Source organism: Argopecten irradians, chromosome 13 (genome assembly GCF_041381155.1).
Source record: "Argopecten irradians isolate NY chromosome 13, Ai_NY, whole genome shotgun sequence".
Lineage (NCBI taxonomy): Eukaryota > Metazoa > Mollusca > Bivalvia > Pectinida > Pectinidae > Argopecten > Argopecten irradians.
The window spans coordinates 13,545,838-13,562,577 of NC_091146.1; the positions used below are offsets into that span (position 1 = coordinate 13,545,838).

At 37.9% G+C, this 16,740-nt stretch overlaps 1 protein-coding gene across 1 annotated transcript in view; it reads right to left on the reverse strand.

Moving 5' to 3' along the window:
* Nucleotides 1–16,740, reverse strand: part of LOC138306478 (peroxidasin homolog pxn-2-like) — a 34,486-nt gene that overhangs the window by 2,893 nt on the left and 14,853 nt on the right. Inside the window, exons 8-10 of the mRNA XM_069246944.1 lie at nt 15,256–15,763; nt 13,840–14,052; nt 11,711–11,889 (exon numbers count right to left, since the gene is read on the reverse strand). Coding sequence (XP_069103045.1) covers nt 11,711–11,889; nt 13,840–14,052; nt 15,256–15,763 — 900 coding nt within the window. The remainder of the gene's footprint in view (nt 1–11,710; nt 11,890–13,839; nt 14,053–15,255; nt 15,764–16,740) is intronic.

Below are 16,740 nucleotides of genomic sequence, written 5' to 3' on the forward strand. Positions count from 1 at the left end.
TTTAAATATCACTTCAAAGTTTTTATTTAATATATACACGTTTGAAGCTTTGTTATCACTGACAACAAAAAAACAATCCAAGACAACGCAGAGTCGTTAAACCTTTTAAACGTAGTGTGAGGTGTACTCGTCCGGGAGATATCTTTATTATACTTAACCTTTAGTAAAGTGTGAGGAGTACTTGTCCAGGAGATCTATTTATTATGTCATTACTTTTGATAAAGAGTGATGAGTAATCGTCCGAGAGCTGTCTTTTATTATGTCATTACCTTTCGTAAAGTGTGAGGAGTACTTGTCCGAGAGCTGTCTTTTATTATGTCATTACCTTTAGTAAAGTGTGAGGAGTACTCGTCCAGGAGCTATCTTTATTATGTCATTACCTTTAGTAAAGTGTGAGGAGTACCCGTCCGGGAGTTATCTTTATTATAACATTACCTTTAGTAAAGTGTGAGGTGTACTCGTCCGGGAGCTCTCTTTATTATGTCATTATCTTTAGTAAAGTGTGAGGAGTACTTGTCCGGAAGCTCTCTTTATTATGTCATTACCTTTAGTAAAGTGTGAGAAGTACTCGTCCAGGAGCTATCTTTATTATGTCATTACCTTTAGTAAAGTGTGAGGAGTACTTGTCCGGAAGCTCTCTTTATTATGTCATTACCTTTAGTAAAGTGTGAGGAGTACTCGTCCAGGAGCTATCTTTATTATGTCATTACCTTTAGTAAAGTGTTAGGAGTACTCGTCCAGGAGCTATCTTTATTATGTCATTACCTTTAGTAAAGTGTGAGGAGTACTCGTCCGGGAGATCTCTTTATTATGTCATTACCTTTAGTAAAGTGTGAGAAGTACTCGTCCGGGAGATCTCTTTATTATGTCATTACCTTTAGTAAAGTGTGAGGAGTACTCGTCCGGGAGATCTCTTTATTATGTCATTACCTTTAGTAAAGTGTGAGGAGTACTAGTCCAGGAGATCTCTTTACTATGTATTTACCTTTTGTAAAGTGTGAGGAGTACTCGTCCGGGAGCTCTCTTTATTATTTCATTACCTTTAGTAAAGTGTGAGGAGTACTTGTCCGGGAACTCTCTTTATTATGTCATTACCTTTAGTAAAGTGTGAGGAGTACTTGTCTGGGAACTCTCTTTATTATGTCATTACCTTTAGTAAAGTGTGTGGAGTACTTGTCCGGGAGCTATCTTTATTATACTTAACCTTTAGTAAAGTGTTAGGAGTACTCGTCCAAGAGCTATCTTTATCATGTCATTACCTTTAGTAAAGTGTGAGGAGTACTTGTCCGGGAACTCTCTTTATCATGTCATTACCTTTAGTAAAGTGTGAGGAGTACTCGTCCAGGAACTCTCTTTATTATGTCATTACCTTTAGTAAAGTGTGAGGAGTACTTGTCCGGGAATCTCTTTATTATGTCATTACCTTTAGTAAAGTGTGAGGAGTACTCGTCCGGGAGCTATCTTTATTATGTCATTACCTTTAGTAAAGTGTGAGGAGTACTCGTCCAGGAACTCTCTTTATTATGTCATTACCTTTAGTAAAGTGTGAGGAGTACTTGTCCGGGAACTCTCTTTATTATGTCATTACCTTTAGTAAAGTGTGAGGAGTACTCGTCCAGGAACTCTCTTTATGATGTCATTACCTTTAGTAAAGTGTGAGGAGTACTTGTCCGGGAACTCTCTTTATTATGTCATTACCTTTAGTAAAGTGTGAGGAGTACTCGTCCGGGAGCTATCTTTATTATGTCATTATCTTTAGTAAAGTGTGAGGAGTACTTGTCCGGGAGATCTCTTTATTATGTCATTACCTTTAGTAAAGTGTGAGGAGTACTCGTCCAGGAACTCTCTTTATTATGTCATTACCTTTAGTAAAGTGTGAGGAGTACTTGTCCGGGAACTCTCTTTATTATGTCATTACCTTTAGTAAAGTGTGAGGAGTACTTGTCCGGGAACTCTCTTTATCATGTCATTACCTTTAGTAAAGTGTGAGGAGTACTTGTCCGGGAACTCTCTTTATCATGTCATTACCTTTAGTAAAGTGTGAGGAGTACTATTGTCCGGGAACTCTCTTTATTATGTCATTACCTTTAGTAAAGTGTGAGGAGTACTCGTCCGGGAGCTCTTTTTATCATGTCATTACCTTTAGTAAAGTGTGAGGAGTACTTGTCCGGGAACTCTCTTTATTATGTCATTACCTTTAGTAAAGTGTGAGGAGTACTCGTCCGGAAACTCTCTTTATTATGTCGTTACCTTTAGTAAAGTGTGAGGAGTACTCGTCCAGGAACTCTCTTTATTATGTCATTACCTTTAGTAAAGTGTGAGGAGTACTCGTCCGGGAGCTATCTTTATTATGTCATTACCTTTAGTAAAGTGTGAGGAGTACTCGTCCAGGAACTCTCTTTATTATGTCATTACATTTAGTAAAGTGTGAGGAGTACTTGTCCGGGAACTCTCTTTATTATGTCATTACCTTTAGTAAAGTGTGAGGAGTACTCGTCCAGGAACTCTCTTTATGATGTCATTACCTTTAGTAAAGTGTGAGGAGTACTTGTCCGGGAACTCTCTTTATTATGTCATTACCTTTAGTAAAGTGTGAGGAGTACTCGTCCGGGAGCTATCTTTATTATGTCATTATCTTTAGTAAAGTGTGAGGAGTACTTGTCCGGGAGATCTCTTTATTATGTCATTACCTTTAGTAAAGTGTGAGGAGTACTCGTCCAGGAACTCTCTTTATTATGTCATTACCTTTAGTAAAGTGTGAGGAGTACTTGTCTGGGAACTCTCTTTATTATGTCATTACCTTTAGTAAAGTGTGAGGAGTACTTGTCCGGGAACTCTCTTTATCATGTCATTACCTTTAGTAAAGTGTGAGGAGTACTTGTCCGGGAACTCTCTTTATCATGTCATTACCTTTAGTAAAGTGTGAGGAGTACTTGTCCGGGAACTCTCTTTATTATGTCATTACCTTTAGTAAAGTGTGAGGAGTACTCGTCCGGGAGCTCTCTTTATCATGTCATTACCTTTAGTAAAGTGTGAGGAGTACTTGTCCTGGAACTCTTTTTATTATGTCATTACCTTTAGTAAAGTGTGAGGAGTACTCGTCCGGAAACTCTCTTTATTATGTCGTTACCTTTAGTAAAGTGTGAGGAGTACTCGTCCGGGAACTCTCTTTATTATGTCATTACCTTAAGTAAAGTGTGAGGAGTACTTGTCCGGGAACTCTCTTTATCATGTCATTACCTTTAGTAAAGTGTGAAGAGTACTCGTCCGGGAGATCTCTTTATTATGTCATTACCTTTAGTAAAGTGTGAGGAGTACTTGTCCGGGAACTCTCTTTATCATGTCATTACCTTTAGTAAAGTGTGAAGAGTACTCGTCCGGGAGATCTCTTTATTATGTCATTACCTTTAGTAAAGTGTGAGGAGTACTTGTCCGGGAACTCTCTTTATCATGTCATTACCTTTAGTAAAGTGTGAGGAGTACTTGTCCGGGAACTCTCTTTATCATGTCATTACCTTTAGTAAAGTGTGAGGAGTACTTGTCCGGGAGCTCTCTTTATTATGTCATTACCTTTAGTAAAGTGTGAGGAGTACTCGTCCGGAAACTCTCTTTATTATGTCGTTACCTTTAGTAAAGTGTGAGGAGTACTCGTCCGGGAACTCTCTTTATTATGTCATTACCTTAAGTAAAGTGTGAGGAGTACTTGTCCGGGAACTCTCTTTATCATGTCATTACCTTTAGTAAAGTGTGAAGAGTACTCGTCCGGGAGATCTCTTTATTATGTCATTACCTTTAGTAAAGTGAGAGAAGTACTCGTCCGGGAGATCTCTTTATTATGTCATTATCTTTAGTAAAGTGTGACGAGTACTCGGCCGGGAGATCTCTTTATTATGTCATTATCTTTAGTAAAGTGTGAGGTGTACTCGGCCGGGAGCTCTCTTTATTATGTCATTATCTTTAGTAAAGTATGAGGAGTTATCTCGTCCGGGAGATCTCTTTATTATGTCATTACCTTTAGTAAAGTGTGAGGAGTACTTGTCCGGGAACTCTCTTTATTATGTCATTATCTTTAGTAAAGTGTGACGACTACTCGGCCGGGAGATCTCTTTATTATGTCATTATCTTTAGTAAAGTGTGACGAGTACTCGGCCGGGACATCTCTTTTTTATGTCATTATCTTTAGTAAAGTGTGAGGAGTACTCGTCCGGGAACTCTCTTTATTATGTCATTACCTTAAGTAAAGTGTGAGGAGTACTTGTCCGGGAACTCTCTTTATCATGTCATTACCTTTAGTAAAGTGTGAAGAGTACTCGTCCGGGAGATCTCTTTATTATGTCATTATCTTTAGTAAAGTGTGAGGAGTACTCGTCCGGGAGCTATCTTTATCATGTCATTACCTTTAGTAAAGTGTGAGGAGTACTTGTCCGAGAGCTCTCTTTATTATGTCATTACCTTTAGTAAAGTGTGAAGAGTACTCGTCCGGGAGCTATCTTTATCATGTCATTACCTTTAGTAAAGTGTGAGGAGTACTTGTCCGAGAGCTCTCTTTATTATGTCATTACCTTTAGTAAAGTGTGAAGAGTACTCGTCCGGGAGCCATCTTTATCATGTCAATACCTTTAGTAAAGTGTGAGGAGTACTTGTCCGAGAGCTCTCTTTATTATGTCATTACCTTTAGTTAAGTGTGAGGAGTACTCGTCCGGGAGCTATCTTTATTATGTCATTACCTTTAGTTAAGTGTGAGGAGTACTCGTCCAGGAGCTATCTTTATTATGTCATTACCTTTATTAAGTGTGAAGAGTACTCGCCTGGGAGCTCTCTTTATTATGTCATTACCTTTAGTAAAGTGTGAGGAGTACGTTGATACCGTGGAGATTCTTTATTATGTCATTACCTTTAGTTAAGTGTGAAGAGTACTCGTCCGGGAGCTCTCTTTATTATGTCATTACCTTTAGTTAAGTGTGAAGAGTACTCGTCCGGGAGCTCTCTTTATTATGTCATTACCTTTAGTTAAGTGTGAGGAGTACTCGTCCGGGAGCTATCTTTATTATGTCATTACCTTTAGTTAAGTGTGAAGAGTACTCGTCCGGGAGCTCTCTTTATTATGTCATTACCTTTAGTTAAGTGTGTGGAGTACTTGTCCGAGAGCTCTCTTTATTATGTCATTACCTTTAGTTAAGTGTGAGGAGTACTCGTCCAGGAGCTATCTTTATCATGTCATTACCTTTAGTAAAGTGTGAGGAGAACTCGTACGGGAGCTATCTTTATTATGTATTTACCTTTAGTAAAGTGTGAGGAGAACTCGTACGGGAGATCTCTTTATTATGTCATTATCTTTAGAAAAGTGTGAGGAGTAATCGTCCGGGGACTCTCTTTATTATGTCATTACATTTAGTAAAGTGTGAGGAGTAATCGTCCGGGGACTCTCTTTATTATGTCATTATCTTTAGTAAAGTGTGAGGAGTAATTGTCCGGGAGATCTCTTTATTATGTCATTATCTTTAGTAAAGTGTGAGGTGTACTCGGCCGGGAGCTCTCTTTATTATGTCATTATCTTTAGTAAAGTATGAGGAGTTATCGTCCGGGAGCTATCTTTATCATGTCATTACCTTTAGTAAAGTGTGAGGAGTACTTGTCCGAGAGCTCTCTTTATTATGTCATTACCTTTAGTAAAGTGTGAAGAGTACTCGTCCGGGAGCTAACTTTATCATGTAATTACCTTTAGTAAAGTGTGAGGAGTACTTGTCCGAGAGCTCTCTTTATTATGTCATTACCTTTAGTAAAGTGTGAAGAGTACTCGTCCGGGAGCCATCTTTATTATGTCAATACCTTTAGTAAAGTGTGAGGAGTACTTGTCCGAGAGCTCTCTTTATTATGTCATTACCTTAAGTTAAGTGTGAGGAGTACTCGTCCGGGAGCTATCTTTATTATGTCATTACCTTTAGTTAAGTGTGAGGAGTACTCGTCCAGGAGCTATCTTTATGATGTCATTACCTTTAGTTAAGTGTGAGGAGTACTCGTCCGGGAGCTATCTTTATTATGTCATTACCTTTAGTTAAGTGTGAAGAGTACTCGTCCGGGAGCTCTCTTTATTATGTCATTACCTTTAGTTAAGTGTGAGGAGTACTTGTCCGAGAGCTCTCTTTATTATGTCATTACCTTTAGTTAAGTGTGAGGAGTACTCGTCCAGGAGCTATCTTTATCATGTCATTACCTTTAGTAAAGTGTGAGGAGAACTCGTACGGGAGCTATCTTTATTATGTATTTACCTTTAGTAAAGTGTGAGGAGAACTCGTACGGGAGATATCTTTATTATGTCATTATCTTTAGTAAAGTGTGAGGAATAATCGTCCGGGGACTCTCTTTATTATGTCATTACCTTTAGTAAAGTGTGAGGAGTAATCGTCCGGGGACTCTCTTTATTATGTCATTACCTTTAGTAAAGTGTAAGGTGTACTCGTCCGGGAGATCTCTTTATTATGTCATTACCTTTAGTAAAGTGTGAGGAGTAATCGTCCGGGAGCTATCTTTATTATGTCATTACCTTTAGTAAAGTGTGAGGTGTACTCGCCGGAGCTGTCTTTATATATCATTACCTTTAGTTAAGTGTGAGGTGTACTCGGCCGGGAGCTGTCTTTATTATGTCATTACCTTTAGTTAAGTGTGAGGTGTACTCGGCCGGGAGCTGTCTTTATTATGTCATTACCTTTAGTAAAGTGTGAGGAGAACTCGGCCGGGAGCTATCTTTATTATGTCATTACCTTTAGTAAAGTGTGAGGAGAACTCGGCCGGGAGCTATCTTTATTTATGTCATTACCTTTAGTAAAGTGTGAGGAGTACTCGTCCGGGAGCTATCTTTATTATGTCATTACCTTTAGTAAAGTGTGAGGAGAACTCGGCCGGGAGCTATCTTTATTATGTCATTACCTTTAGTAAAGTGTGAGAAGTACTCGGCCGGGAGCTATCTTTATTATGTCATTACCTTTAGTAAAGTGTGAGGAGTACTCGTCCGGGAGCTCTCTTTATTATGTCATTACCTTTAGTAAAGTGTGAGGAGTACTCGTCCGGGAGCTCTCTTTATTATGTCATTACCTTTAGTAAAGTGTGAGGAGTACTCGTCCGGGAGCTGTCTTTATTATGTCATTACCTTTAGTAAAGTGTGAGGAGTACTCGTCCGGGAGCTGTCTTTATTATGTCATTACCTTTAGTAAAGTGTGAGGAGTACTCGTCCGGGAGCTCTCTTTATTATGTCATTACCTTTAGTAAAGTGTGAGGAGTACTCGTCCGGGAGCTCTCTTTATTATGTCATTACCTTTAGTAAAGTGTGAGGAATACTCGTCCGGGAGCTGTCTTTATTATGTCATTACCTTTAGTAAAGTGTGAGGAGTACTCGTCCGGGAGCTATCTTTATTATGTCATTACCTTTAGTAAAGTGTGAGGAGTACTCGTCCGGGAGCTGTCTTTATTATGTCATTACCTTTAGTAAAGTGTGAGGAGTACTCGTCCGGGAGCTCTCTTTATTATGTCATTACCTTTAGTAAAGTGTGAGGAGTACTCGTCCGGGAGATCTCTTTATTATGTCATTACCTTTAGTAAAGTGTGAGGAGTACTCGTCCGGGAGCTATCTTTATTATGTCATTACCTTTAGTAAAGTGTGAGGAGTACTCGTCCGGGAGCTATCTTTATTATGTCATTACCTTTAGTAAAGTGTGAAGAGTACTCGGCCGGGAGCTATCTTTATTATGTCATTACCTTTAGTAAAGTGTGAGGAGAACTCGGCCGGGAGCTATCTTTATTATGTCATTACCTTTAGTAAAGTGTGAGGAGAACTCGGCCGGGAGCTATCTTTATTATGTCATTACCTTTGTAAAGTGTGAGGAGTACTCGTCCGGGAGATCTCTTTATTATGTCATTACCTTTAGTAAAGTGTGAGGAGTACTCGTCCGGGAGATCTCTTTATTATGTCATTACCTTTAGTAAAGTGTGAGGAGTACTCGTCCGGGAGATCTCTTTATTATGTCATTACCTTTAGTAAAGTGTGAGGAGTACTCGTCCGGGAGCTGTCTTTATTATGTCATTACCTTTAGTAAAGTGTGAGGAGTACTCGTCCGGGAGATCTCTTTATTATGTCATTACCTTTAGTAAAGTGTGAGGAGTACTCGTCCGGGAGCTGTCTTTATTATGTCATTACCTTTAGTAAAGTGTGAGGAGTACTCGTCCGGGAGATCTCTTTATCATGTCATTACCTTTAGTAAAGTGTGAGGAATACTCGTCCGGGAGATCTCTTTATTATGTCATTACCTTTAGTTAAGTGTGAGGAGTACTCGTCCAGGAGCTATCTTTATTATGACATTACCTTTAGTAAAGTGTGAGGAGTACTTGTCCGGGAGATCTCTTTATTTTGTCATTACCTTTAGTAAAGTGTGAGGAGTACTCGTCCGGGAGCTCTCTTTATTATGTCATTACCTTTAGTAAAGTGTGAGGAGTACTCGTCCGGGAGCTGTCTTTATTATGTCATTACCTTTAGTAAAGTGTGAGGAGTACTCGTCCGGGAGCTCTCTTTATTATGTCATTACCTTTAGTAAAGTGTGAGGAGTACTCGTCCGGGAGCTATCTTTATTATGTAATTACCTTTAGTAAAGTGTGAGGAGTACTCGTCCGGGAGCTATCTTTATTATGTCATTACCTTTAGTAAAGTGTGAGGAGTACTCGTCCGGGAGCTCTCTTTATTATGTCATTACCTTTAGTAAAGTGTGAGGAGTACTCGTCCGGGAGCTCTCTTTATTATGTAATTACCTTTAGTAAAGTGTGAGAAGTACTTGTCCGGGAGTTCTCATCTTTATTATGTCTTTACCTTTAGTAAAGTTGAGAGTACTTGTCCGGGAGTTTCTTTATTATGTCTTTACCTTTAGTAAAGTGTGATAAGTACTTGTCCGGGAGCTTTCTTTATTATGTCATTACCTTTAGTAAAGTGTGGATGAGTATTTGTCCGGGAGCTCTCTTTATTATGTCATTACCTTTAGTAAAGTGTGAGGAGTACTCGTCCGGGAGCTCTCTTTATTATGTCATTACCTTTAGTAAAGTGTGAGGAGTACTCGTCCGGGAGCTCTCTTTATTATGTCATTACCTTTAGTAAAGTGTGAGAAGTACTCGTCCGGGAGCTCTCTTTATTATGTCATTACCTTTAGTAAAGTGTGAGGAGTACTCGTCCGGGAGCTCTCTTTATTATGTCATTACCTTTAGTAAAGTGTGAGGAGTACTCGTCCGGGAGCTCTCTTTATTATGTCATTACCTTTAGTAAAGTGTGAGGAGTACTCGTCCGGGAGATCTCTTTATTATGTCATTACCTTTAGTAAAGTGTGAGGAGTACTCGTCCGGGAGCTGTCTTTATTATGTCATTACCTTTAGTAAAGTGTGAGGAGTACTCGTCCGGGAGCTATCTTTATTATGTCATTACCTTTAGTGCAGTGTGAGAAGTGTTGTCCGGGAGCTCTCTTTATTATGTATTTACCTTTAGTAAAGTGTGAGGAGTGTTCGTCAGGGAGCTCTCTTTATTATGTCATTACCTTTAGTAAAGTGTGAGGTGTACTCGTCCGGGAGCTCTCTTTATTATGTCATTACCTTTAGTAAAGTGTGAGGAGTATTCATCCAGGAGCTATCTTTATTATGTCATTACCTTTAGTAAAGTGTGAAGTGTACTCGTCCGGGAGCTCTCTTTATTATGTCATTACCTTTAGTAAAGTGTGAGGTGTACTCGTCCGGGAGCTGTCTTTATTATGTCATTACCTTTAGTAAAGTGTGAGGGGTACTCGTCCGGGAGCTGTCTTTATTATGTCATTACCTTTAGTAAAGTGTGAGGAGTACTTGTCCGGGAGCTATCTTTATTATGTCATTACCTTTAGTAAAGTGTGAGGAGTACTCGTCCGGGAGATCTCTTTATTATGTCATTACCTTTAGTAAAGTGTGAGGAGTACTCGTCCGGGAGCTGTCTTTATTATGTCATTACCTTTAGTAAAGTGTGAGGAGTACTCGTCCGGGAGATCTCTTTATTATGTCATTACCTTTAGTAAAGTGTGAGGAGTACTCGTCCGGGAGCTATCTTTATTATGTAATTACCTTTAGTAAAGTGTGAGGAGTACTCGTCCGGGAGATCTCTTTATTATGTCATTACCTTTAGTAAAGTGTGAGGAGTACTCGTCCGGGAGCTATATTTATTATGTCATTACCTTTAGTAAAGTGTGAGGTGTACTCGTCCGGGGAGATCTCTTTATTATGTCATTACCTTTAGTAAAGTGTGAGGTGTACTCGTCCGGGAGATCTCTTTATTATGTCATTACCTTTAGTAAAGTGTGAGGAGTACTCGTCCGGGAGCTGTCTTTATTATGTCATTACCTTTAGTAAAGTGTGAGGAGTACTCGTCCGGGAGATCTCTTTATTATGTCATTACCTTTAGTAAAGTGTGAGGAGTACTCGTCCTGGAGCTGTCTTTATTATGTCATTACCTTTAGTAAAGTGTGAGGAGTACTCGTCCAGGAGCTATCTTTATTATGTCATTACCTTTAGTAAAGTGTGAGGAGAACTCGTCCGGGAGCTATCTTTATTATGTCATTACCTTTAGTAAAATGTGAGGAGTACTCGTCCGGGAGCTATCTTTATTATGTCATTACCTTTAGTAAAGTGTGAGGAGTACTCGTCCGGGAGCTCTCTTTATTATGTCATTACCTTTAGTAAAGTGTGAGGAGTACTCGTCCGGGAGCTCTCTTTATTATGTCATTACCTTTAGTAAAGTGTGAGGAATACTCGTCCGGGAGCTCTCTTTATTATGTCATTACCTTTAGTAAGTTTGAGGAGTACTCGTCCGGGAGCTGTCTTTATTATGTCATTACCTTTAGTAAAGTGTGAGGAGTACTCGTCCGGTAGATCTCTTTATTATGTCATTACCTTTAGTAAAGTGTGAGGAGTATTCATCCGGGAGCTATCTTTATTATGTCATTACCTTTGTAAAGTGTGAGGAGTACTCGTCCGGGAGCTCTCTTTATTATGTCATTACCTTTAGTAAAGTGTGAGGAGTACTCGTCCGGGAGCTATCTTTATTATGTCATTACCTTTAGTAAAGTGTGAGGAGTACTCGTCCGGGAGATCTCTTTATTATGTCATTACCTTTAGTAAAGTGTGAGGAGTACTCGTCCGGGAGCTATCTTTATCATGTCATTACCTTTAGTAAAGTGTGAGGAGTACTCGTCCGGGAGATCTCTTTATTATGTCATTACCTTTAGTAAAGTGTGAGGAGTACTCGTCCGGGAGATCTCTTTATTATGTCATTACCTTTAGTAAAGTGTGAGGAGTACTCGTCCGGGAGCTCTCTTTATTATGTCATTACCTTTAGTAAAGTGTGAGGAGTACTCGTCCGGGAGATCTCTTTATTATGTCATTACCTTTAGTAAAGTGTGAGGTGTACTCGTCCGGGAGCTGTCTTTATTATGTCATTACCTTTAGTAAAGTGTGAGGAGTACTCGTCCGGGAGCTCTCTTTATTATGTCATTACCTTTAGTAAAGTGTGAGGAGTACTCGTCCGGGAGCTCTCTTTATTATGTCATTACCTTTAGTAAAGTGTGAGGAGTACTCGTCCGGGAGCTATCTTTATTATGTCATTACCTTTAGTAAAGTGTGAGGTGTACTCGTCCGGGAGCTGTCTTTATTATGTATTTACCTTTAGTAAAGTGTGAGGAGTACTCGTATGGTTGCTCTCGTTCAAACCAGAATCTGTCTCCATGTTTCAGGGCCCCGAACTGCAGCCCTAGAATACAGGCAAATGTTGGTCCAACACGTGCTCCAGGGAGCAGCTTTTCAGTGATGCCCCCGGCAAAGAGGTCGATGTCGTCCACGTGACTGAAAGTGAATTAAGGTCGTTTCCTACTGTTCTTCCATCATACAAATCCCCACTTCATTTGGATTGAGAATTTTCCGCAATGACTAATTCTTTAATATGCAGGTGGTTATCAGAAAAAGAAGAATATGATAAAATGGAAGAACGGAGATTCATACCAATACGGATGCCATCACATGAATGATAGGTTGATTGGGTTAAGCTTCCTTATTCTTGTTATAACCGAACTTGGAACATATTCAACAATAACATATTCAAATAAGCTATCATAATGTCACATATACACTTTCAATTAGGTCATCATAATGTCACAAACACAAATAACAAATCCAACTATACTATCATAACGTCACATAAACAACAATAACAAATCCAACTATACTATCATAACGTCACATAAACAACAATAACAAATCCAACTATACTATCATAACGTCACATAAACAACAATAACAAATCCAACTATACTATCATAACGTCACATAAACAACAATAACAAATCCAACTATACTATCATAACGTCACATAAACAACAATAACAAATCCAACTATACTATCATAACGTCACATAAACAACAATAACAAATCCAACTATACTATCATAACGTCACATAAACAACAATAACAAATCCAACTATACTATCATAACGTCACATAAACAACAATAACAAATCCAACTATACTATCATAACGTCACATAAACAACAATGACAAATCCAACTATACTATCATAACGTCACATAAACAACAATGACAAATCCAACTATACTATCATAACGTCACATAAACAACAATAACAAATCCAACTATACTATCATAACGTCACATAAACAACAATAACAAATCCAACTATACTATCATAACGTCACATAAACAACAATAACAAATCCAACTATACTATCATAACGTCACATAAACAACAATAACAAATCCAATAACTATACATCATAAGTCACATAAACAACAATACAATCCAACTATACTATCATAACGTCACATAAACAACAATAACAAATCCAACTATACTTCATAACGTCACATAAACAACAATAACAAATCCAACTATACTTCATAACGTCACTAAAAATACAATCAATATCATAACGTCACATAAACAACAATACAAATCCAACTATACTATCATAACGTCACATAAACAACAATAACAAATCCAACTATACTATCATAACGTCACATAAACAACAATGACAAATCCAACTATACTATCATAACGTCACATAAACAACAATGACAAATCCAACTATACTATCATAACGTCACATAAACAACAATAACAAATCCAACTATACTATCATAACGTCACATAAACAACAATAACAAATCCAACTATACTATCATAACGTCACATAAACAACAATGACAAATCCAACTATACTATCATGACGTCATATAAACAAAAATAACACATTAAACTATACTGTCATAATGTCGCATAAACAACAATAACAAATCCAATTATACTATCATAACGTCACATAAACAACAATAACAAATCTAACTATACTTTCATAATGTCTCCTATACAAGAAGGGCACAGTTAACTATGTTGTCATAATGTCACATATACAAGAATGGCACATTGAACTATGTTGTCATAAAGTCACACATACAACAATAACACATTCAAATAGGCTATCATAATGCGGCCTGGTGGGCTAGGGAGATAGATGTATTACACGATAAATGTATGCTTGTTCCACATAAACGCCAAGGCATGTATTAAAATAGCTAGTTATCCTATAAAGATATGGCAACTTGTTATCAAGAACCACATCATTATAGTGTTAAACAGTGATCGTCAGGTTAAGAGGATTCCAATGGAAGCAGAGAGTCTTATAATGCTATGCAAGTAAAATACTTAAAATTGTTTTTAAATGTCGCAGCATGAGGCCATCTATTTATATAGCTTGTATTAATGATATCAATGTTACCCGTATGCGGTGTAGAGGAGTAGTTGGTCCTTCCAGGAATGATCCGACAAATCCAGGAAATTGATGGCCACCTTTAGACCACAGTATTTCCTCCAGGCGTTATATCCAGGCAGTCCGTGGTCTCGACCTCGCTGTATGTTTAACGCCATCAGATCAAAGCTCTGGTTGAGATCGTCAATAAACAGTAGATTTCGTACCTCTTCACTAAACTTTCTGTAAAACAAAGGAAAAAAAGCCAATATTGTTTATTGTTTACTGTACAATTCGAATTGAACGTCTTGGTTTTTATCTACATATATGTATCGAGTTTTTTTAAGCTTGTCAGCAAAATCGCGGCTGTAGATTATAACTATACAATAAACCAATGCACATATTCAATGTTATAGTTTCATCTGAACATAATGAGAATATGTCTGTAGGAAAAATGTTGAATTTAAGTGCATTTCCTCTAATATGCATGTTTGCATCAAATACAGCAGTTACAGATTTTTCTCTCAAAAATAGTCTTCGCTTCTTATTTAGTGTTCAAAAAAGTATATAATAGACGTAGTAAGTATGTTTAAATGTAACATTATAGTGGTTTTTCAAGGGATTCTTTTTTCCGAATCAATACCCAACGTCAACATCACTATTGTGACGTCACGATAACGTCGGGATTTCGCGCCATTCTCGATTTTTTTTTCATAGTGGTATGCAAAAAAATTATTGTCCAATCAGAAAGCCAGATTTGGTATGAAAACAAAGAAAAAATAATTATAAAAGTATATAACAGACGTATTTGATATCCTACACGCTTTATTTATATGAAAAAAAATATAATCTACAGCCGCCATTTTGCCGACAACGTAAAATGTACTCAATGTGTATGTCTTTGTATAATCGAATCCAGTTAAACCAGTGCTCCTACGACATGCTATAAACACTAGTAATATAATTGTATGGCTATTTGTTGAAATAAATATGTACTAAACCCTGTGGATTTGTAGTAAAAAGTACATTTTTTGGATTTTTTTGCCAAAATTTACAAACAACACAAAAATATACGAGTCAACAGTGAAATGAAAGGATTGATGCATAGACACTTTATATCAACTGAGATATGTTCAAGTACAACTAAGTTATCATCAATGGAGTACAATATCAAAGAAATAAAATTTATTAAAGGATGACAATTTATTGACTCGTGACTTATCCGGGCCTCAAATTTGTCTACAAAAAGTGATATATAGCCATACAAAACAGCACTAGTTTAAACAGGGTCTTAAATCTTAGTTTGTTTTAATTGGTATACTACCAGTATTTACCCGTCAACAAAGCCAGCCTTGTCATTGAGTAGCGCATGGCTTCTAAAAAACACCAGTTTAAACAGGGTCTTAAACCGTATTTTGTTTTAATTGGTATACTACCAGTATTTACCCGTCAACAAAGCCAGCCTTGTCGTTGAGTAGCGCCCTGGCTTCTTCATGCAGAAGGGTGGGGTCATCATGAGTGGTGAAGAAGGGATCAAAGAAGGTCTTACTGAGGTCAAAGTCCTTGTAATCGTCTATTTGTATGTGTGTGGGATAGTCGTTGGTGCTGAAGCTGATTTTATCCGGGATCATCGAATGACCTACCCGGTAGGCGGCGGTCGCAAACCCATTAAATACCGATGGATTCGTATCGGGATTGTAATAGTTGTCATCTCCGTGTCCGACTCGAAGTTTATACCGTTCCATAATCTGGTAACCGAGGAGCTTCGGAAGGAAGTCATTGTACGTGATCTTTTGGATGATAGCTATGATGATCTTTCTGGTTTCCTGAAAGACTTTCTCGTCGTCCCAGCTCTGATGGCAGTAGTGTAGCCTATGAGCAAGCGCATTGTGTTCCCGCACAAACAGGGTGTGATGGAGATTCAGGTGGGGAATCTCATTAGATCGCGGGTCACCTAGACAACAGGGGAAAACAACAATAAATATGGTTAACCAGAGAGGAAAAAGTCTTCGTTACCTAGACAATATGAGAAAACAACAATAAAAAAGGTTAACCAGAGAGGGGAAAGTCTTCGGTACCATGACAACATGGGGAAACAACATTAAATATTGTTAACAAGAGAGGGAAAGTCTTTATTACCTAGACAATATGATAGAACAACAATTAAGAAGGTAACCAAAGAGGGGAAAGTCTTCGTTACCATGACAACATGGGGAAACAACAATAAAAATGGTTAACTAAAGAGGGGAAAGTCTTCGTTACCTAGACAACGTGGGAAAACAAACAATAAATATGGTTAACCAGAGAGAGGAAAGTCTTCGTTACCATGACAACATGTGAAAACAACAATTAATATGGTAAACTAAAGAGGGGAAAGTCTTCGTTACCTAGACAACGTTGGAAAACAAAAAAAATATATGGTTAACCAGAGAGAGTGAAGTCTTCGTTACTTAGACAACATGGAAAAAACAACAATAAATATGGTTAACAAGAGAGGGGAAGGTCTTCGTTACTTAGCCAACCTGGAGAAACAACGATCAATTTTGTTAACAAGAGAGGAGAAAATTTTCGTTACCTATACAACGTGGGAAAACAGCAATTAATATGGTTAAAAAGAGAGGTAAAGTCTTCCTTACCAAGACAATATGAGGAAACAACCATGAAAAATATAGTTAAGCAGTGAGGAGAAATATTCGTTACCTAGGCAATAGGGAGAAACCAACGATAAATATGGTTAACAAGAGATGGGAAAGTCTTCGTTACTTAAACAACACGGGAAATAAAAATAAATATGGTTAACAAGAGAGAGGAAAGTCTTCGTTTTTTAGACAACATGCATATGGGGAAATAACAATTAATATGGTTAACAAAAGAGAGAAAAGTCATTTAGTTAGAGCAGATCTGAGGGTAGCAGTTATTAGTGTATGTAAC